Below are 23,239 nucleotides of genomic sequence, written 5' to 3'. Positions count from 1 at the left end.
CGCTTGCCTGCTATGTAACTCTTTATTTCTATTAATTTTTTTTATATATTAAATAATACTTTTAGTTGGTTTTGATAATACATTACTTCTAATTGTTCTTTCAGCGGGCCCTTGAACTGCTATCACAACCTTTGAATTGCAGAGTCCTACGACAATAAAAGATGTGATATTTTATCGCATAAACCCTAGCCTATGCTCCTTTCCAAGCAAAAAAAAAAAGAAAAAAAAGGCTCTCTTTTAGGACTACTTTCCACATACAATCTAACCTCGATAAATGAATACTTTTGAGACCGGAGAAAAATATTTATTTACCGATGAATGCATATATTATTCATTTATCAATAAAAAAACATATTTATTCTTTTTTTTTTTGATAATGAATATTTATTTATTTAGAGTATATTTTTAGTTTTTTTACATATAGAAATCTAATGCTTCTGAATCAGAAGTTGGTCGATTAAAAAATATATTCAAGAATTAATTAATATAATTCCTAACTTATGTTATAAATATGTGATGAATGTCAATTCTTTAGGTATCCTACGAGAATAATGCACCTATATATGGAATCATCGAAGGACTAACAAATGACAAGTCAATAATAAATGATGAGATTGATGCTTAACCAGATGATAGTGGCGTCATACAAAGTGTCATCAAAATAGTAATTTGGAGCAGTACTCATCATAAGAAATGATTTGATACAATACGAGCAAAATATCAAACAGTTGTGCGTGCCTTATAGAAAAATTAGGATGTGATGCATTTTAGTTTAGGTGGAAAGAAAAACCAATCAACATTAGACGTGTTCTTTGAGAAGAAATAACTTCTTATATGAACATTGTTGATTGGATGAAGTATTTTAGTTTATTTATTTATATTTTCGGTACGAAACTTAGTTTTTGTTTAATTATATACCCATGGGGCTTTTAAGGACTCAATTTGTTTATCCATTAATTCATTTAGTGAGATTATTCATTTAGCACCTTTGTCCAAATCAAGAACAAAGAAAATTATTCATTTGACGAGGTTATTCATATATCAAAATTAGACTGTAATATGCTAGGAAAAACCTTGACTTAAACACCTCAAATGCATAAATAACGAATAGGTAGCCCAATACTGAATTATCCATGTTTTCTTAAAAAATAAAAATAAAATAACATCTGAATTACCACCATATATATGACACATATTCTAGCAATTTAGTTGGATCAAGCTGGTTCTAAAAGCATTTTTCTTATGAAATCTTATTCGAATAATCTTATCAACATGGGAAAAAATGTTCATGAATACAAAAGTAGTACATTATCTCATGGGTTTTCCATATATCAAAATAAATTTATAAGCTTGTCGTTGAAATCATATGAAATGTGCGCCATGGGTTTTTGGGATATAAGAACCAAATAGCTGATACCGCCATGAGAAATAACCGTTCGGTATGTTATGATGTAAACTATAAAATAACATAGTCGTGTATAAGAGATCCTATATAAAGCATTTGTAGATACTGATTTATGATCTTTTATGCTCGCAATCCACACTACAAAACTCGAAATTTTATCAGGAGTCACATTCTTTGTTGTCGAGGGATACTTTGTGATGTTGGAGATAATTGAAAATCAAGTAAATCAGAAAATGTGGAATAAACTCTAGACAAGGAAGCTGTAGAGCTTTTTTTGTTGCTAACATAACCTCCAAAAAGTTAAGTCTAGAGAAAGAAAAACAACACTTTGAAAAGATTCCAAATAAAGCAAGTAAACTATCACCTGATTGGCAATATACAATATTTTAGTATTTTTGAGGTTCTTGTAAGTAATTATGCAATCAATATATTGATGTGGTGGGATATATCATGTGGTCCATCTTTTCAAACAACAAATGAAGTAATATAGGTATATTCGGTGGTCTCAAACATACTTGGTTACAGATAGACAATTACCCCATGAATTTGTATCGTTGGTAACTCTGCGATAGTGTAAAATGAGTGATTTCTTGAAATGGAATAAACATGATAAATTTTGAGATACATAATCAAATGAACAAAAATGATTTTCAAATGAGTTTATTGCTGCAATATTTTCATTTATTTTTGTAAGAGATATAAAAGTGTCTTATCTTAGATTACTAAAACGAACTTGGCTTATTTTGTAGATGTAGTTTTGGTTGCGAATTCTCATAATAATAATAACTTTGAGATGTTAGAATAAACTTAAAAAGAGACGAGACTATGTCAACGAAATCTTGAAGGATTAGTAATCTTTTGATATTCCCGTTAGGTGATTTTTTAGCACTAAAGATTAGAGTTGAGAAATTTATTTTGATGTTTTCTCCTCACAATTAGTCTGGTTTTACATAAGATATGAATTTTTCTAGAGGTTGTCTCACATCAATAATCATAATTTTAGGTTTTATATTTTCAATAACTTCTTGGAGGTAAATTCGACTTCATTTATTATTATTTCTTAATTTTTTATCAGTAGTAAAAGATTTGATTCTTTGAACCAAATTGTTAAATTAAAAAGCAAAAAAAAAAAAAAGTTATAAGATTCAAGTTTTGGATGTGATACATCTGGCCCAAAAATAAAATGAGAAAGTCCAACCGTTTTTCAAAAGGAGCTAAAAGGGCCAAATTTAACAAAACTGGTTCCAAATAAAACAAACTATCCATCTACTTACGCGTGTTTCCATCATAATCTATTGCATCTAGTTGCGATGTTCACTAGGACAATCAATTAAACCTGCAACTTCATCAAACCTAAAAATAATTGAACTACCACTTTCTCGAAATTTCAATTTCCCGACCGCAATATAAAAAAAATCCCCAAATTCCAAATTTCATCATCTTCAATGCACAAACCCTAGAATTTCTGATGTTTCTACTGGTTAGTTCTTCTTACGATTCACATTTATTTAACATTTTCTAGTATAACCGAATTCCTAATTATTTTTGGTTCAATTTTTTTTAGGTTTTGTTTTGGGACGAAGAAATGAGGTTAGGGATCATGTATGTAGACTGCTGCTATGGAAGACAAAAAGAAAATCATCTAAAAGGTTAGTGAATCTAACTAGATTTGGTTAATTTTTCAAGTTAATTGTTAAATTATTTTAATTTTATTAAAGATATCTTTTGTTGAATGCAATGCCTTTATTATTAGTTTACTAGTTCTTTTTTGTTGTGGCTTACTCTTTGATTCCCACTAGAATGTGAGGATTTAGTAAAAGGGCTTTATGTGGATTGTTTGTTTGTTTAAGACTTTTGATTAGATTAAGAAAAGGAAATGATAATGCGGTGAAGGTGGATCGAACACCTGACCTTCAGATCTTCAGTCTGACGCTCTCCCAACTGAGCTATCCCTCTTATGTTTATTTGATAGCAAAGATGAATCTGTAGCAACTATTTTGGTCCTGACTCATGGTGTTGAATCGAAAGAGTAGGAATTCAGTGTTCTGATACATACAAGATGTAGGGTGTTGCATTATTTTTTTCTTGATGGTCTTTGTAGAAAGATTATGCCAGTATATATAATACTTGATGGATGATGAGCTGACGACAACCCACATGAATGATTTAGAAGTTTATAAAGAGGATAGTATAGCTTTACCCTTCCCTCTAGAAGCAGACAATATGATAAAAGGGCTTCATGTGAATTGTTTGTTTTTGAAGTCCTGTGACCTCTCTTTAACTTGATGTAGAGGCTAGGAGGCAGATAAACCATTCATTTGATGGTTCCTCTTTAGTAAATTTAATGTCTGTACGTTGCTTGTTGTTTTTTTATCTTTTGATATTCTTTTGCATGTACGCATAGGAAAAATAATTAGGAAAATGATCCTGCATCTTTTCATAGTCTTGAGATTAAATTATAAAAAGAAAAGGTTAATGCGGTGAAGGTGGATCGAACACCTGAACTTCAGATCTTCAGTCTGACGCTCTCCCAACTGAGCTATCCCCGCTTATGTTTATTTGATATCAAAGTTGAATGTGTGGTAACTATTATGGTCATGACTCATGGGGTTGAATCGAAAGAGTAGGAGTTCAATCTTCTGATACATACAAGACTTAGGCTGTTAGATTATTTTTTTCCTTTATATTTTCTGTAGAAAGATTATGACAGTATATAATGCTTGATGGATGAAGACAACCCACATGAACAATGTGGAAGTTTTAAAAGAGGATAATATAGCTTTACTGTTCCCTCTGGAAATAGAGAATATGGGAAAAGGGCTTCATGTTAATTGTTTGTTTATGAGGTTATGTGACCTCTTTAACTTTTTGTAGAGGCTAGGAGGCAGATTAACTATTAGAAAGAGTTCGATTGTATTTCTAATTGTATGGTCCTGGTTAGATTATGACATCATGAGACTGGAAATATACTTATCCGAACTTCCTATACCAGTAAGAACAATATAGGAACTATTTTATGACAGATTGCAAATAACTTTATATCTTTTAATTTGAAAACTTGGGTTGGGTGTATAATTTTTGGTAGAACTCAATGTAACTAGTGAAATGATATAAAGTCTCCTGATGTAAAATGTTCTCTAGAGCAGTGTTTAAAAAAGCGAAAGCCTTCTCTTAGTAAAGTGCAAAGCGCCATTAAAATGTGTTACCGAAGCGCTGCCTCACAATACATATGTGTAGTTTTTTCTACATGAAAAATAAGAAGTACGCACAATAAGAGGGAATGTAGTCTTAAAGAAAATAAGAAATGTCTTGAATTTGATGACAACTGTTTCTTGTTTTTCATTTTTCCTTTCCATAACTAGACAGCTGGCTTATTATTAATTGTAACAGGGTGCTACACCTTGGACAGCTGGCTTCTTACAAGCTATACGCATTTTTATGTGATAAGTAGTAGCTGTCATTAATCTCTTTTGACATCTAGCTTCCATGGCTCATGTATAAAGACAATATCTGAATAGCCTTTTAGAAGAAAATAGTATCCCACTTGTTGTTACTTTCTAGAGCGCACGTTTCAGTGCGTTTCTTATTCAAAGCGCAAAAAAGCGCGCTCTGACTCGCGCTATGAAGCGCTTTTTTAAACACTGCTCTAGACAACTCAATGTAACTAGTGAAATGATATAAACTCTTCCTATGTTGTTAAAGGCGTGGCGCCAAAGTGACCTTATTTTGAACTTGGGCGCCACGCAGTGGGTAAGGAGATGCCACTTTTAAAAAGTGGCGCCAGGCGTCGCCTTTCTAGGCGCTAAGGCCAAGGCGCCAGTTTGCTGGAGGCCGAAGATGCATTTTGTGCCAAGAAAAGGAAAAAAATATTGCCAACAATAATTTTTTGAAAATCTTTTTCATTAAGTGACTCTTCTGACGTAAGAAGTTCTCTAGGATACTACAACTGTGGAACTTTGCTTGTCACATGGCATGGATAAGTTGTTGCAAAATTGTGGGTTTTCCTCATTCTGCAGTATTCTTTCTGTGTATCTGCCCCCGAATTTTCCAGACAATGCGTTGCTTTTATTAAAAGTTAAGGTCTTTACACACCATAGTTGGCCGTGGTTGTTGTACACGTTGTACGTTATACGCTTATATTGTTGGGAAAATTGGCACCCCGAGCGCAGCGGAATCACAGGATCACAAAGGGCAATTGGTGATTTGAACCAAACATGAGAGAAATAATAACAAATAGACAGAAGATAAAGAAACACACAACCACAACACAAGATATACGTGGTTCACCTTTACAGGCTACATCCACGGCCAACACCACCAGAAAAACTTCCATTAAATCAAAGACCATTACATGCTCTTTCTGCAACCCAAGACAAGACAAAAGAGTTAACAAGACATACCCGAGAACACCATCGAAGAAACCATGAAAATCAACTCTCTAACCATTCCTCAAATCAGCCTCATGTCTTCTCTTCTACACCTTCTTCATGGATGCTAGTAACAAAGGAGAAACATGGAAACACTAGAAACTAGGTTTAGGGTAAAGTCCCAAACCCTAAACACTAGACACCAAAATCCTCTCTCTACAAGTTTTTCTCTCGCGCCGATATTGACCTTCACGGTAGAGCACGATCCTCCCTACCAAAGAGACCAAAATCCTAAGCACAAGGATTTATCACTCTTCTAAGTTGGATTATCTACAACTCTACAATTCTAGCACTATATATACTTGGTCACCAAGTATTAGTCTCCAACTAGGAAACTAAACTCTTTCCTAATATATTTCCTACTCCAATTAGGAAATCCACTCAATATGGAAGCAGACCTAACATAGGAAACTCACGGTTCCCTAACATATATTATAGTTGGTTGTGGTTGTTGGCTAAAATTGTCATCCATCGATTTGGAGCTCGGTAAGTAATGTGGTTTATATTTGTTCTTCAAAGTGTTATCGAACATGAACTTATACTTAAACTAGGCATTTATTAGGTTAAGTAATAAATTGCAGAGGAAACTAGATAGTATAGCAACTTGGACATTATAGTAATGAAGCTTACATGCATATAGAAGTAAGAACGGCAAGACAAATTATGCGTCTTTTCAGATTGTTTATTGAGGCCATGCGCACTGGCCTTTTGAGGATACGAAGTAGCCAGTAAGACTAACAAATCAAAATAGCACTAGGATCCAAGGATCAAGGGACACGGACCTATACTTTGCGTTCAGCTACATTATACTACTAACAAGAACTAAGAGAAAACTAGGCTTTCGAAAAGTGTGACAGACACCATAAGAAACTCAAGTACTCAGAAAATATTGGTTTCTTTGTCGAAAGATAACCACTACTGGCTATTCATGCGATCCTGCAGCCAAAAGATGTCTTGGAGCAGAAATAGATAGATACCGTAGATTATCGCCATAGATTATTCATTATTGTAATATAATGAGAAGGTTTTTATCTACTAAAATTCTTTCTTTTCTAGTTAGTCTGTTTTCGGCTTTGCAGTTTTCTAAAGATTCTTGTGCATGATTTTTTGTAACAACCATTATAAAGTTATTAACGATAGTAAGATTTTTACTAGTTTACTCGTAATAGGTACAAATACTGATTAAAAAGAAAAAACCCGAATCTGATAAGGTGAATGATCTCCGAGTAGAAGCCCACTAACAACAAACTTTAGATCTCAAAATTTCTTCATATATATTTTAGGGTTTTCTTTTTCTATAATGAGAATCTCATCCACCAAAGCGTAGAGATCAAGGTATTTTGATTCATTCACCAACTCTATACTCAATTCCCTGTTATTCAGGTCGTTTTTCTTTTAGTATCTAATATGATGATTGGATGAATAAAAGTGTGAAATGAAAATTGTCGTGGCCTAATTTGATCTTTTCCAAGAAAGTGGCTTATTCTTTTCAATTGGTTCGAACACTAAAGGTTAAAACATACAAGCACATACTGTTTGTTTCTTGTTGTCAATTAACTGTACATGGATAGTCATCATTTTATAATTGAAGGTACTCTACTTTATAACTAGTAAAAGCACACCTGACTTCAAGAAACATACTGGAATCTGTAAACAATTTAGTGATGAAGGGTTGTAGGAGCGATCACCAGACTAGGGAGACTGCGAAAATAATATAGACTAGAACTTATCTTCAAGCTTTTCTTTATTCTGATTTTTAAAGGGCGATTTGTGCAGAGTGATGTTCAAGGGTAAGCAGGTGTTTTGGACTAGAATTTGTAACTCCTGTTCGTCATTGCAACTGTAGTCTGATGCATATTGTTCATGGAAATATCAGCACATTAAAATTGATATAACTGGTGATATATATTCATTTTAACACCAAGAGAATCAGGACCTTACCTTAGTGTTGTGGGATTTTGTGGCGTGGCATAGTTCTGTTGTTGTGGTTGGCTTAATTGGAGTATGATACAGTCATCATCATCTTCCTCTTCGTCAAGATTGAAGACATTTGGAGAATGAGAAACCCTACTAGTCTCATGTGCATCTCCTGCGTCATTGATCTGAGGCCAAAAGTTAATGCTTTTGGATGAGATAGAACACAACAGGGCGTGTCATGTTAATTGAAGATATACAGTCTGAGCAAGTACCTTCTTTAGCAAGTCCATGTTTTCTTGACGTATATGGTTTTCCTTCCTGAATAGTTCCATGTTTTCTTGGTGAAGGAGGTTTCCCTGCAGTGTAATTAATAAATGTGTTAGCCTGTTTGGAGTTATATTGATTTAGCTATGGAATGGGTAAGTAATTGCCGCTTTTGGAGACCTTTCGGTTTAGTTCGTATATCTGATCCGTTAGCTTTTGGTCCTGTCAAAGTATAAACCTTGTTAGGATTTGTTCATTTGGAATATATGCATCTATTGGTTAGTTTCAAAAAGCATAACATGAAGGTTTAGTATGTTAGACCTTTTGCATACGGACACCACGCAAACTCATTTCCAATTGATTTTCCAAAGTTTGTAGCTCTTTAACGCTCAAACTGGATAGCTCTTGACCCATCAATTGCCTGCAATTTTTTTTTTCATGATATATAATATAGTAGTATGTGGTTTGTCGGACATTCCACATGGCACATTTCACATATATATACGAGCAGCTGTATGAATTTTCACTTGGCAATCCAGAAATTTCGTATAAAAATTACATAACAGCAATATTCTGTGCAAAGGTTTAACATATGCAATCTTTTTCGTAAATCTAAAAGCTTTGCTGGTGGCCTCGTCTTCTTACTAAGATCTTAGCTCATTTTAGCTAGCATGGCTGTCTACTTGGCTTTAAGGCTACTTCATTAAAGGGTTTTGTAAGCGTTGACTTCCTTTTACCATGCATGATATAGTGTATGGAATACAATGGCATGGCTATCACGTCAGCAGGTAATAGGTGTTGCTGTGGCTTTTTGGATATATGCACAGTAGCTTAGGTTATGAATTTTACCCTTCTAAGACTCTCAAGTGTACGTGGCTTTGGTAGGCTTGTACATGTTTAAGTATTTCATCGCTAAAAGAAGTGGGTTGGTGTGTGTCTTCCAGGTTTAGTTAGAACAGGCTACATCTTGTTTGTTATTCCTGACGTTGGGAATATGACGACCTCTCACTCATATCTATTTGGTTGAGCCTCCTATGATGAAACGAGTGGGGTTAAATTGGCATAGACACACAGTTAGGGTGGTAGGCTTAATAATAGATGTGATCAACCATCTTGCTGGTTTCTCCTAAGAGCAGGCCATGATCATCAGTAATCCCGAGAACTATGTCCGTGGTGTAATCTAGCAAATTTTGGCTGATAGTATCCGCAGGGGATAAAGGCATATAGCTTTCATGTTTATCTAGGTGCTAAAGACATCATGTTTTTGTTTGTTACATGCCCTTTTTTTTCCATATTTGTTGTGTGCTTAATGTTTATCTTTTATTAGTCCTAGGGATCGATGCTTGTAATTTTAAAATGATGAGAGAAGCTCAGAATGATTTTCTTCCTCAAAATTTGTTGTAGTTTGTTTCTGTAAATCTTGTGCAACTCCCCGTTCTATCCAGTCAGGGGAACCTATTGTGTTCTTACTTAACCAACCAATAGAGCCAACTCGATAAGTAATCACCAATGGGCGATTTACTATATATGGATAGAGATAAAATACATACAGAATTCATATCCCAGTCTACATTATTAGTCAAAATAACATACCGATGGTTTTCTTGCAAGTTTTGTAATTGGTGCCTCAAGGTCGCCGCCTCCCTTTTCCAGAACTGCAAGGAAATTAAGTAGGGTTTCAATACATCTTTGCATGAAGTTAAGTCCTTGTTTAAATTTTCTGAGATTCAAATGTAAATGTTATTTGAAATTTTCTCTTCATATACACGAAGATAAAATTCCCACTTATGAAGTAAGCCTTGATTTCTAACAGGAAAAGCTGGAGGAATCTAATAGGTTGAAGGATGACGAAAGAGTACCTTGGCTTCTGAAGTTGCATTCATCAATGGATGGTGCTGGTCCTCCTTCGACGTGTTGTATCGCTCAATTATAGATTTCATGCTATAGTGGCAAAACAGGTAAGAGGATAATGATTTATATTAGAGTTTATATAGGAGCTAAATTTTTAAAACAATATCACTTGCAAACTAGCCAGATTGCATAATCATTTAACTTACAACTGTGATCTTGAAAACTGGTCTACTTAAACTTGTCTATGTAAGTTTTTACTAATATAATGGTGCTGCTCGCATTCCCATTTTGTCAGCATGCTGTTATTGTGGTGGCCATCAGGATAGATAAAAAAGTTCGATATGACTCAATTATACACAAAGAAGGCAATATGAAACTTATATAAGCAAAGTAGCTGTCACTGGTTTTCTATTCTGGGTCCAAGTCTAGGTCAAATTGTTTGCCCTTGCCAAATAATACTGATCTCCTGTGGCATAATACAGTAGGTTGGATACTTACTGAATCAAAGTGCACTTAATAAGTGGCCCGTGGATGATGAAATAAATAGATTACCAATGAGACTATGGCCAGAGCATAGTCTAACAGCAGTCAAACATCCTCTCATAGAAAAAAAAAGAGCACAGTAGTCAAATATGTTGGCGCAATGCGGAAATGTGATGGGTTTATGGAAATGATTTTGAAAGAGAGGTTGGTTAATTGGAAAGTGAGGCTTTGATTAATATGAAAATGAAAATGTTACAAGAGTTTTGTGTAGCAACTTTGGCTTCCACTAGTTGTTTACAAAGAGGCACTTTGGCTCTTACTCTAACTCTAGCTCTCACTCTACTACTTACTCACTCACTTGAGTTGTGGATGACCACAAAGGCCAACATTTGCTTCTATTTATACTACTTCATGACCAACTACTAAGAATACTCTAGACTTGGAAATCTCTAGAGCTAATTGACCTAGATCATTCTAGAGAAAGAATTCTCTAGATACACATGATGGAAAATGTCTTAGAAGACTCTAGAATGGGCTTGCACTCTTTTTATCTTAGAAGAGTCTAGATATCTCTAGACTGGGCCTATGCATTTAGATAAGCCCATGGGAGTTATAGTTAGCTATCTAGATAATTCTAGATTTACCCATCACAATTATCAAATGTTTTTAACACCCCCTCTTAATTGTGATGTTGAGCTTATCTCTAAAATGATTGAATTTATCCACCGTGACTGCTTTTGTGAAAATGTCCGCATTTTGTTCTTGCGTCGGACAGAATTGGAGCTCGATTTCCTTGTTCTCTACTAACTCTCTGATGAAGTGATGTCGTAGCTCTATATGCTTCGTCCGTCCGTGGAACACTGGATTTTTTGTCATTGCAATTGTAGACATATTGTCACAGTAGATAGTTGTTGGTTTTTTTGCTTTTGTTGTAGGTCGGTCATTATTCTTCTTAACCATACCGCTTCACATGCTGCACTTGTTGATGCTATGTACTCTGCTTCGGCTGACGATAGTGCCACCGTACTTTGTTTTTTGAACTCCAAGAGATAACTTTTGTTCCCATACAGAAAACATAGCCTGATGTGCTCTTTCGGTCTTCAATAGAACCTGCCCAATCGCTATCTGTGAAGCCAATTAAATCATTATCTTTTTCTCTTGTATACTTGATGCCAAAATCTTTGTTCCCTTGATATATCGAAGAATTCTTTTGCGGCGGCATAGTGTAACTTGCTTGGCTCGCTCATAAACGAGAAACAATGCTGGTTGCATTGACGATGTCTGGCCTTGTATTTGTTAAGTAGATCAGTGAGCCGACTAGACTTCTGAATAAGGTTGGATCACTTTTGGCGCTCCATCATTTTTTACAATTCTCATTGTACCCATTGGAGTTGAATTGGTTTGCAATCCATCATGTTGAACCTTTTCAGTAAGTCTTCCGCATATTTTTCTTGAGAAATGAATATTTCTTCTGGAGATTGTTTTACTTGAATCCCAAGAAAATATCGCATAAGTCCTAAGTCTGTCATCTCATATTCTTTCATCATCTCCTTCTTAAATTTTTCTGTCATCTCTTGTTTTGTACTGGCATAAATTAAATCATCAACATAGAGACAGACAATTAGGAAGTCCGTACCTTGTTTTCTGATGTAGAGTGATGGCTCACTTGGACTTTTCTCAAATCCATTATCTCGGAAATACTTGTCGATTTTGCTGTTCCATGCACGCGGTGCTTGCTTAAGACCGTATAGTGCTTTGCGGAGACGATATACCATTTTTTTTTCCTTTTCGGATATATCCTTGAGGTTGTTCAACGTACACCTCTTCTTCTAGTTCTCCGTTTAGGAACGCCGACTTTACGTCTAATTGGTAGACTTTCATTTTGAGTTGAGCTGCCAAAGCTAACACCATCCGAATTGTTTCCATGCGAGCGACTGGGGCGAATGTCTCGTTGTAGTCAATTCCTGGTTGCTGGGAATATCCTTTTGCAACTAGCCTTGCTTTGTGCTTTTGAATTGACCCATCTTCATTATATTTTGTCTTGTAGACCCATTTCAGACCAATTATTTCTTTATCAACTGGCTGATTGACGAGCTCCCATGTCTTATTTTTCTCAATTACTCGCATTTCTTCGTCCATGGCGTTTCTCCATTTTCTTCTTTTGCGCCGCTTCCTCATATTTTTGAGGTTCTAGTGCTATAAAAGCACAATTAGATACATTATAAATATCTCTTAGGGAACGCACCTTTCTAGGTGGGGCACTTGAGTCAGATGAGCTTGGACTTTGTTGTGTTGGACTAGGAGATCTCGGGCTTGCTGGTGGAGTGTTTTCTTCTTGGTGTGACAGATCTGGCTCTTCTTCGATGAGTAGTGGAGACTCGTGGTTATCTGGTTCACATTCCAATCCCAAGCTTTGAATTCATCAAAGATAACATCTCTTGATATTACCAGTTCCTTTGTATCTGGATTTAGAAGTCTATAGGCTTTAGACTCCTCGCTATATCCGATGAATATAAGCTTTTCTCCTTTTTCATCGAACTTTTCTCTATGTTGGGATGGAATATGTGAGTATGCTACACAACCAAAAATTCTGAAAGAAGTTACCTCAGGCTTTTTCTTATGCCATCCCTCGTATGGAGTTTTATTGTGAACCGCTTTTGTTGGCGAGCGATTAAGGATGTACACTGCTGTGTTGACTGCTTCCGCCCAGTAGGTGTTGGGTAGCTTCCTTGCTTTTAGCATACTGCGAGCCATTTCCACGATCGTACGATTTTTCCTTTCCGCGACGCCGTTTTGTTGTGGAGTGTATCGGACGGTGAGCTCCTTTTTAATTCCATTTTCTTTGCAGTAGTTGATAAACTCTTTTGAAGTAAATTCTCCACCACGGTCTGTACGGAAAACTTTCAATTGATGGCCACTTTGCTTCTCTGCCAGCGCCTTGAATTCTAGGAATTTAGTGAATGCCTCGGACTTTTGCTCAAGAATGTACACCCACATCATCCTGGTATAATCGTCCACGAATAAGAGAAATATCTTCTGTTGTTGAGTGAAGTTGTTCTTGTCGGACCGCATTATCAGCGTGCACCAATTCGAGGGGCCTTCTTGCTCTCCACGATGTCTTCGTAAATGGAAGTCTATGAAACTTCCCTAGAATACAACCTTCACATACTTTATCTCCACCGTCGATATTGGGAAGACCAATTACCATGCCTTTTGATTTAGAACCTTTAAGGATCTGTAGTTGAGATGCCCGTATCTCAAATGCCATAGCTTTCCTTCGTCAATATGGTTGGTACTCATTGCACAATTTTCAATTGATGGCATAGATAGGGGAAAGACAAAATTTCCTGACATTTTTACTTTTGCCACCAATTGATTATTAATTTTATCGTAAATTGTGCATTCTCCGTCTTCGAAATGTAGTGAGTACCCTTTTCTTATAAGTTGTCCAACACTTAATAAATTTTGAGCTAGGCCAGGAACATAAAGAACATCAGATATGTATCGAGTTTTACCTGACCTTGTACGTACGGATATGACTCCTCTTCCTTCAACATTCTGGAACTTTCCATCTACAAGTTTGACTAGCGGAATCTCTGGTTCCTCCAATTTTACGAAATATTCTTTGTTTCCTGTCATATGGCTGCTGCATCCGCTGTCGACGTACCATATACCTTGCGATTCTTGTTGCGAGGTGAGGCAGGAATAGAATACTTGATTCTGAGAATTGTTTTTCTCGGAATAGTTTGCTTCATTAAGCCAACAATCTTTCTCCATGTGATTTAATTTATCACACTTGGTGCACTTATACTTGCAATCTTCAGTTGCATGTCCAAAATTTTTGCAAACATTGCATCGGAGATTTGAGGAGTTATTTTTTCCGTACCTTTGATTGTTGTTTCTATAACCTCCTTTTCCTTTTCCACGTCCGCGGGAGTAATTTCTGGGTCCTTGATTTGACGTCGACCCTTTCTCATACTGCGAGTTGGATGATGATCCCCCTCTAGAGCTTTCTTTTTTGGCTTCTGTATTTTTCTTCTCACTGAAATTTATTTTTGATTGAAATGCCTGCTCCAATGGTTGCTCCGCGAACCTATTTATTCTTTTCTCGTGCGCCTCGAGTGAACCCATTAATTCATGTACCGAGAGAGTCGATAAATTTTTTGATTCTTCAATGGCAGCGACGATATGATCAAATTTGAATGGTAAGCTTCTTAATATCTTTTCTACCACTCTTTTATTTCCAATGGTATCTCCATAACTACTGATTTGATTTACTATGCCAGTAACTCTTGAGAAGAAGTTCTGGATAGTTTCATTTTCTTTCATAAGTAAATTATCAAAATCTCGCCATAAATTTTGTAGTTTAATGGAGATTACCTTTTCTGATCCTTGGAATGCTACTTTGAGAATATTCCAGGCCTCCTGTGAAGTTTTTGCCACCGAAATTCGAGGAAAAATAGCTTTGCTTACGCCCTGTTGTAGAAACAGTAATGCTTTAGCATCTTTCTTCTTATTTTCCTTATACTCTTTTTTCTCTGCGTCCGTCCATGACGACAGAGTTTCTGCCGACTCTGGTACTTTATAACCTTCTTCTATAAAATCCCATAGGTCTTGTGAAATGAATAGTGTCTTCATTTGTAGACTCCAATAATCGTAACTCTCACCATCAAAAATTGGAATTAGACTTTGGGCATAGTTGAAACCTTGAATATTTTGGTTAATTGCCATGAGTAGAGTTTTAGGATTACTGGGTTAGGTTTGCTCTGATACCAAATTTGTTGGCGCAATGCGGAAATGTGATGGGTTTATGGAAATGATTTTGAAAGAGAGGTTGGTTAATTGGAAAGTGAGGCTTTGATTAATATGAAAATGAAAATGTTACAAGAGTTTTGTGTAGCAACTTTGGCTTCCACTAGTTGTTTACAAAGAGGCACTTTGGCTCTTACTCTAACTCTAGCTCTCACTCTACTACTTACTCACTCACTTGAGTTGTGGATGACCACAAAGGCCAACATTTGCTTCTATTTATACTACTTCATGACCAACTACTAAGAATACTCTAGACTTGGAAATCTCTAGAGCTAATTGACCTAGATCATTCTAGAGAAAGAATTCTCTAGATACACATGATGGAAAATGTCTTAGAAGACTCTAGAATGGGCTTGCACTCTTTTTATCTTAGAAGAGTCTAGATATCTCTAGACTGGGCCTATGCATTTAGATAAGCCCATGGGAGTTATAGTTAGCTATCTAGATAATTCTAGATTTACCCATCACAATTATCAAATGTTTTTAACAAAATATCATATAGAAAACTTGTTCCGGTCCATTGTGTTATGAATCTTATGACCCAAACTCCCACCAGAGAAATGCTATCTGGCAGTCCCCTGAAGGAGATGCATTACATGATTATTTAATCTTATTGGTTGACCGTAAAATCCACATACATCCTATTGAAGGACCTGCGCATGCTTAAATCCGCTGCTAAAGTTGATGTATGGTGCATCATATCCGAACTTAGGATTGCACCATGCATCTACTTTAGACAACTGCTCACTAGCACTGTCATTCATATGTAGGAGCTCATAATGACCCTTAGTTAAGCATGAAAACTTTGAGGCATCTGACAGAGTACAAGCACAAAATACTTGTGAAGTTTGACAATGATGATCCAACACAAGTTCCAATACAAGGAGAAACAGTGGGCTGTTGGAAAAATCTTGCTAGTAAATTGGATAGGAAGTAGCTAGTATTTTAATGATTGTATGGAAATAACCAATTTTTAATGATAGTGCATCAGACAACAAATCAACATCTTTCTTGATTTAAGTAATCAGATTCTTATACTCTCAGTGGATTGGACAATTTCATTACCTTAAAAATATCGAAAGATTTTGGATGATGCAATAAATGAATATATTTATTTATCTTTTCTACTACAAAAGTAGCCTGTTTTTTCACATTTTGAAATACCTAACTAACAAAAACAATTGGAAAACAAAAAATTCGGGTTTCTTAAGAAAACAGGGATCTAATTAAGTTTTGTTAAATGGGTAGCCAGATGCAATTTATACGCTTAAAAAATTCAGGAGAGGAAGAAAAACAATCTAATGGGGTTAAGGAAATCAAGTAAACTTTTGATCAAGGTTTCTAGAATTAGTTAGTATGGCTATAAAGAGTAAAATTATCTGAATTACAGTGTTGGAGTTGGACACTAAATCTCTGAAAATATGATTCTTGGTCGGCTAAAAGAAGAGATTACCAGCCTGTAATGCATGTAGTATTAAGTGGGCCTTTCTCGGAAAGTTGGAATAGAAATCGAAGGTAGACGTTTTGGTTCCTAAAGCGCGAAGGCACGGATAGCCTTAATCTAGAGTCTTCTATGTTGTTTCGCTAAGCTCACCTTAAACGTAGAAGTACGAGACACCGTAAGTGGACACAATTCGATACATACTCACTGACTCAGACAGTCATGGAGTGTCACATTATGCATACTCACTGACTCAGACAGTCAGGGAGTGTCACATTATGCACGCAAGACACTAAGTAGACACGTCATGGTGACTGAGGCAGTAACAGAATGTCACATTAGGGACACGACACAGGTACGGTGACCCAGATAGGAAATAAAGTCTCACATTGCGGACACGACACCGGCACGGATACAGTGGCGTAGATAGTAAACGGAGTGTCACATTGCGTTGACACTCCATTAGGCACACGACACGGATATGGTGACTCAGACAGTGAATAGAGTGTCACATTGCGCACACGACACCGACACGGGTACTCAGACAGCAATTGACGACTCACATTACAGACACGACACGGATACAGGAATACACAAAAAGATTAGTCTAAGTATATTAAATCATTAGGGTACTAATACATCGATCTATGCTGATCTGATTGAAGCGTGTATAATCTTATGTTAACAAAATTAAAGTGTAAAAAAATTTGGTCAAAATAGAAAGTTAAAAGACAAAGACAGAAATCAAATATAAGATTTTAAGTAAAATTTAGTACCCTAATTAAGTTATGTTCATACTTAATCAATGCATGCTGTTTAATTCAGATGCACGAAACACACAAATTTAAAGGTATATCATTTCATGAATAAAATTATCTTGTTTATTGTGTTGATTTTGATTAACTATAGGCAAATAGGGATCTCGATCGAGACATAAATAGATAATCAAATTCAAACAGGATCAATGAGTGGATTATAAGAAATAGAGAGAGAGAAAGAGAGATTACTTGGTACTTGAGAATTCATAGAGCTTGCCAGTGCTAGAAAAGATCATCAGACCAACTTCAGCATCACAAAGAATGGAAAGCTCTTTGGCTTTCTTTAATAATCCGTTCCTTCGTTTTGAGAAAGTCACTTGCCTACTAGTTGTGTTATCGATCCTTCGGATCACAATCTTTCCTCTCCCCATCTTATTTAGCTAGTTTCTTCAAATTTCAAGTATCAAGGGGGTGAGATAAATGGACTGAAATGAAGGGAGATAAAGGGTGGGAGAGAGAGAGATAGAGATTTAGAAAGGATATGAAGATCAAAAACTAAAAATACAGATCTAAAAATAGGAAATGAACAAACTTCCACTTAAAGATGGAACCTAAAAGAAGAATTTCTTGCTATTTCTTGCTAATCTGAGAGAGAGAGGTGGCTTTTTTGTTTGACAGAGGTTTTGTCTGTCTAGGCATCAAAGTTAACCCCTTTATTAGGAAAAGCTAATCAAGTAATCAGGTGTTTTTGGAAACAGTAAAAACCACCTATGTCAGAAAACAGTACTAGTTTCTGGTTTCAGCCAGTAAAACCATCAAGTGGTTATCCCAAGTTGGAATAATTAATGTATGGAAATTAGCAAGCACTAAATAAAAATTAAAGTAAACAGCAGATTAATTTCTTTATTTGTCCATAATATAATCATATTACTATTTTAATCATATTACTATTTTTAGGATACCCAATTGTCCTATGAGTCAAGGACACGTTAAAACAAATTACTATTTTAATGCTAGCTAGGGTTTCCTTTTTGTTTTTTCAGCCTTCACATTAGCCTTTGTTATTTTTCCGAATGAAATGACAATTATATCTCATCAGTTATTTGCTTATTGTAGAGCTCCTCCATTTGAAGTCAGGTGTACATATGTATCTTATCATTAAACAATTCTACTCTGTCATTGGTCGAAACCCTGTACTCTACGACTTTTCTGAGTGCTGGACGAATGAGAAGGTACGTTTCATACACACGTATTACGGATGTACAAAATAGACATTTTTCTCCGTTCCCTCCTTGTGAACTACCATTGTTGTATAGATTAATGTCATTATCTGTTTGTTGTGGAGACGTTGATGTAGAATCCGTTTTAAAATCCGTACTGGTAGGTTTCTTTGAGATAAACTCTTAACTAAGGCGAACTATCCATTTTAAGTCGTTACGATTCAAATTTCCTGAAATTACAAGGAAACATATGTAGTTGCGACAACTTTTTGTTCAAATTCATATAGCTACACAGGAAAAAAAATTAAGAAATTGTCCCCAACGACGTCATAAATTGCGTGTTTGATTTATAATCTTAATCTCCATTTTACTTCTAGAGTAAGTTATGGTTTTCAACACCTGGGATTGATTGTTTATTTTTACAATTTATTGAAAGAGATGAGAAATAAGAGAAGAGGTAACAATGATACACAACTTTTTACCTTTACTTGATGTTATATATTAAAAATGTGGTTATACATTAGGGAAGCCAAACTTTCAGAGTCAGTAGAATGTTTGTTGATTTAGAATTTAGTTTTGATCTATTTATAGAGCTTTCTTTTAGAATATTTAAAAGACAAAACAGTATTCATGTACTAAGTATTATTGGAATTAAGTTGTGCAACCAAATAGCTAATGGACCAATTCTAATAATGTATTACTTCATAAAATTGTGTTCATAAACCGTTTTTATCCACACCCATCTGATTTTGAGATTTGGAGGGTGTTTCTTTGGCCTTATTTATGACCAAACTTCACTGATAGCAAATGAAAAATTTAAGCTTGCATTTAATGTAGATTTTACAATTTTAGCGTACCCAGTTTGATAAGATTTGAAGAGATCCTTACTGGGACTTGGAATAAGTTACACTGATTTGATGTGCCGACACATTTAACGGTCAACGAACGCGCTATTTCGCTTAGCCAGTTGATACTTGACGCACACCATATATACCTTTATTTTAGAAAAAGATTCTTTTTTTTTCTTCTTCGAAATCTTTCAACACGCTAAAGCACGTGATCATGACATGTCTTTTACTCTTTTACAGATTCAAAAATAACAAGTACTGGTCATTACTTAAATATCGAGATCTAGATTAACCTCGCAAATTAGCTCTTTTAAACTAACTAAAACTAGCTAGTTACCCATAAAATTTGTACTTGAACCTATGCTAGCCTATATGAGTTTTGTCTTACTCTATTCCTCAACTTGAACTACACAAGAAGAGGTAATGTTTAGCTTAAATAGGAAAAAACAAGTACGAAAATAGATTTTGTAGGAAAAAAAAAGGACATGTATGAGTTTATAAGAGAAGTAGACTAGACAGTGGTACATATAGCTGCAAGGAAATTCAATATTTGTCTGTTTAAACAGTCCTCTATTATTCATAAAAAGAAGTTAATTATCTTCCGCGGTTTTTAAGGGTTTTGGAATTTGTAAAAATGTGTTAGCCTATTGAACTTAATATAGTCCAAATTGTACCTTTGTGTTAGAGTCTGTCTGATGGAGCATGTACTTCTGATATTTTTGTCGGTACATTCCTTTTTTTGTTCTTGGTTTCTATTAAAGCTAATATATATAGACTAATCTTGTGCAATCAAGCCACTTACTATTTGTTGTGTTGTTATATTTAGCCATTTTGCTAGTCAATGGCTAATCGTAGGAACAATTACGAGAAATTCTTTTCTCTGGAATAAGGTTCGTGATGAAGTTTACTCGCAGTAGAACCCACATGGTACCATCTTTATTCGAATTATTCAAGATTCGCTTACCCACTACCATGGCTTGTCTTAGCGCAACAAGCCAGGTTTTATTTTTTTGCTATATCGTACATTGAGCATCGTTTTCAGTGGATTTTTCTATAGTTAACCACAACCTCTTATTATTATTATTATTTTATTTTTTTGATCGATGGCTCTGGATTTTTTCTTTTACATTTTTCGTATATGATATAAAAGTCCATGTTGCGTAATTCTACCGCTTCTAGTGAACAAAACTTAGTCAAATTGCACACGATCTGGGCCATCAGGCACGTACGGACACATCGTATGCGCCGTTGAAGGTGGAGCTCCTTGCTGGAAAACAGTCACTTTTTAGTTACACAAAATGATACTAATGTACTAGTGATTATTCTTAATGTTTCTATAACAGAAGGAGCAAGGAAACATTGTTGAGGTTTTTATGTAGTGAGTTCTGGAGGTTATGGACAGTAAAGCAAAAGCTTAGCAGGTACATGTACCCTGTACCATGTGTCTTAGTTATATTTTAAGCTAAGCTTCCAATTTCTTGCTAATTTCTATTTTGCAATGCATGAAGTGGGTTAAATTGTATGGCAAAAAACTTATTAATCTGCCTAAAAAACTTTGGTTGTACTGAAAAATGCGCACTTCTGATTGGGTATCCTTTATTTGTACGTTTATTTTTTAATTAAGCTTGTGTTAGGGGCCAGTTTACATATAATGGAGGAACATGCTATTTTCCTCAGATAATGCTACCCATTTTTGCATAAAATATCTAATGTTGTACTAAGAGAATCGCATCAGTTGTTGGTTGCTTAATAATTGAGAAAGTTAACAGAAAAATATAGAAAACTAGTACGAGGAACAGATAAAGAATGAATTAGATAAATTAAATCAATGCTAAATATTTATAATTAAGTTAAAGTCGTCTAAAATGATCATGTATCTGTCAAGGCCAGCTATGTCGACATAATTTATAGGTGCCGATCTGTTCTTCTTTTTTTTTTTCAAGTACATTAAGAAAAAAATAATCAAAACCTTAATCTAGCAAGTATGGCAGCTTTAGCTGAGAAACCTTACCAACTTTAGCTCAAAGGAGAACAATTTACTTGGAACTTGGGAATTGCCAACTAGTACTACAAACTAAGTCAGCACCCATCATACCAGTTTTAGCTTAAAGTATTGCCATTTACTGGAACTTGAACTTCTGCTAGTTGCAGAAGAAAGTACAGCAACTTGATTCATGGTGTTGGGGTAAGAATGGCAATGTATAATTATATTCATGGTTTTGGGGTTATTTTCTGTACTTGATTTGTTTATACATATAACTTTTCTGATGTTGTATTGGTTGAGGACATGTGAATCAAATCTTTAGAGGATTTGAAGTCACCAATGAGATTCTATCCTACAAACCTTAATCAAACCTAATACTAGGATCCAAGGATTAAGGGACACAAAAACCTAAGAAAACAAAATAAACAATTATATTATAATAAAAAGAATAAAATAGGCTTTGAACAAGTGTCAAACACCCAATGAATCTCAAGCAACTGGGAAGTATAAAATTATCAGTTCCTAATTCCTAGTACTTGTTTACTTTTTTTCCATCTTCCATTTTATTTTCGTTAGGAGATTTAGACAAATATAACCACTATTGGTTATCCATGTGAACTCATCTCAAAATGGTGCAGCTTAACATTTACAGGGACAAAAAAGAGACAGCCTCCCTTGAATATCATAAATGATTTTTTTAATAGAGATTACCATAAATGATACCAACTTGACATTATTTTAAGGATTATTGTAAAATAAATGGAAGGCATTTGTTTAATTAAACTGTATTTCTTGCTTACTTGGTATTTCCTTTTTTTAACTGAAAGATTCTTGTGACTCTTCAATGTGTTCTCTAGTCGCTCCCTACGCATCTATATGTACATAGAGGTTAATAACGATTTAGATAAAATTATTTGAAATTTTTATATTATTTACTAGGGTTTATACATAGAGGTTATATTCGGCATCTGTATGTACATAGAGGTTAATAACAATTTAGATAAAATTATTTGAAATTTATATATTATTTACTAGGCTTAAAAATATGCATGAAGGCATGTTATAAGTTGAATTCATGTAGATTTTATATATTCGGAAAGCACTTTAGTACACTTTGCGGCTAGTTCAAATAAAAATTGAAACGGTGTCCACAAAAATAGTATTTGTTGGATCACTATCTACACACGAAATTCATTGTATTCGTTCATTTTCGAAGTCTTATTCAGCAACACATCTGATTTGGTTGTTTTTGGTACAAAGAAATTTCTAATTGTTTTTGTTTCGATTTTCGTAGGTTTATTTTTTGGATCAAGAACTGAGGTTAGGATCATGTAGTCTGCTGATATTCGAAGACACAAAAATAAACTCATTCTAAAAGGTTAGTGAATCTAGCAGGATTTGATAAATATATGGAGCCAAGCTTTAGATAGCTTTTTTTTTAAGGATTTCTTTTGTTGAATACGGTGCGATTTTTTTTTTGTTCTGGCTTACCCTTCCCACTAGAAGTAGAAGACATAGTAAATGGGATTCATGTGGATTGTTTGTTTCTAGAGGTCTTGTGACCTCTATAACATGATGTAGAGGCTAAGAGACAGATAAACAATCAATTTGATGACACTGTGATTGTGATTTGATGTCTGCACCAGTTTCATTGCTTAGCATCATTCCTTGTACTATTTATAGGAAAAATCAATCAAGAAAATGATCCTGTATCATAAGTCTTGTGGTTATTTTAAAAAAAAATTAATAGTAAAAATCAATCAAGAAAATGATCCCGTATCATAAGTCTTGTGGTTATTTTTTTAAAAAATTTAAAAAATAAACGATAA

At 34.9% G+C, this 23,239-nt stretch overlaps 1 protein-coding gene, 1 long non-coding RNA gene and 2 other non-coding genes across 8 annotated transcripts in view; 1 reads left to right on the top strand and 3 right to left on the bottom strand.

Annotated features, from left to right (window-relative positions):
- Nucleotides 1-2,762: 2,762 nt before the first annotated feature.
- LOC113328585 overlaps nt 2,763-23,239 on the top strand; it is a 29,865-nt gene continuing 9,388 nt past the window's right edge. For 2 of the 5 annotated variants that reach the window (XR_003349463.1, XR_003349465.1), the window contains exons 1-6: nt 2,763-2,885; nt 2,970-3,054; nt 9,827-9,971; nt 18,475-18,590; nt 20,770-20,847; nt 22,705-22,788. This is a non-coding gene — a long non-coding RNA (uncharacterized LOC113328585). Of the gene's footprint in view, nt 2,886-2,969; nt 3,055-9,826; nt 10,159-18,474; nt 18,591-20,252; nt 20,681-20,769; nt 20,848-22,704; nt 22,789-23,239 lie in introns of those variants that run through there. The other 3 variants (XR_003349464.1, XR_003349466.1, XR_003349462.1) reach the window with 3 other exon arrangements.
- Nucleotides 3,289-3,360, bottom strand: TRNAF-GAA. Its single transcript has one exon. It is a non-coding gene; the product is annotated as a tRNA-Phe (tRNA).
- TRNAF-GAA lies at nt 3,882-3,954 on the bottom strand. The gene has a single exon. It is a non-coding gene; the product is annotated as a tRNA-Phe (tRNA).
- Nucleotides 7,416-17,883, bottom strand: LOC113328583 (MADS-box transcription factor 23-like). The gene is made up of 8 exons (XM_026575657.1): nt 17,608-17,883; nt 9,873-9,954; nt 9,607-9,668; nt 8,335-8,434; nt 8,194-8,235; nt 8,022-8,105; nt 7,774-7,934; nt 7,416-7,679 (listed from the first exon to the last, which is right to left on the bottom strand). The coding sequence occupies exons 1-8, from the start codon at nt 17,787-17,789 to the stop codon at nt 7,664-7,666; spliced, it is 729 nt and encodes a 242-aa protein (XP_026431442.1). The 5' UTR covers nt 17,790-17,883; the 3' UTR covers nt 7,416-7,663.

Source organism: Papaver somniferum, unplaced genomic scaffold (assembly GCF_003573695.1).
Source record: "Papaver somniferum cultivar HN1 unplaced genomic scaffold, ASM357369v1 unplaced-scaffold_11, whole genome shotgun sequence".
Lineage (NCBI taxonomy): Eukaryota > Viridiplantae > Streptophyta > Magnoliopsida > Ranunculales > Papaveraceae > Papaver > Papaver somniferum.
This window is presented reverse-complemented; position numbering and strand designations above follow the sequence as displayed.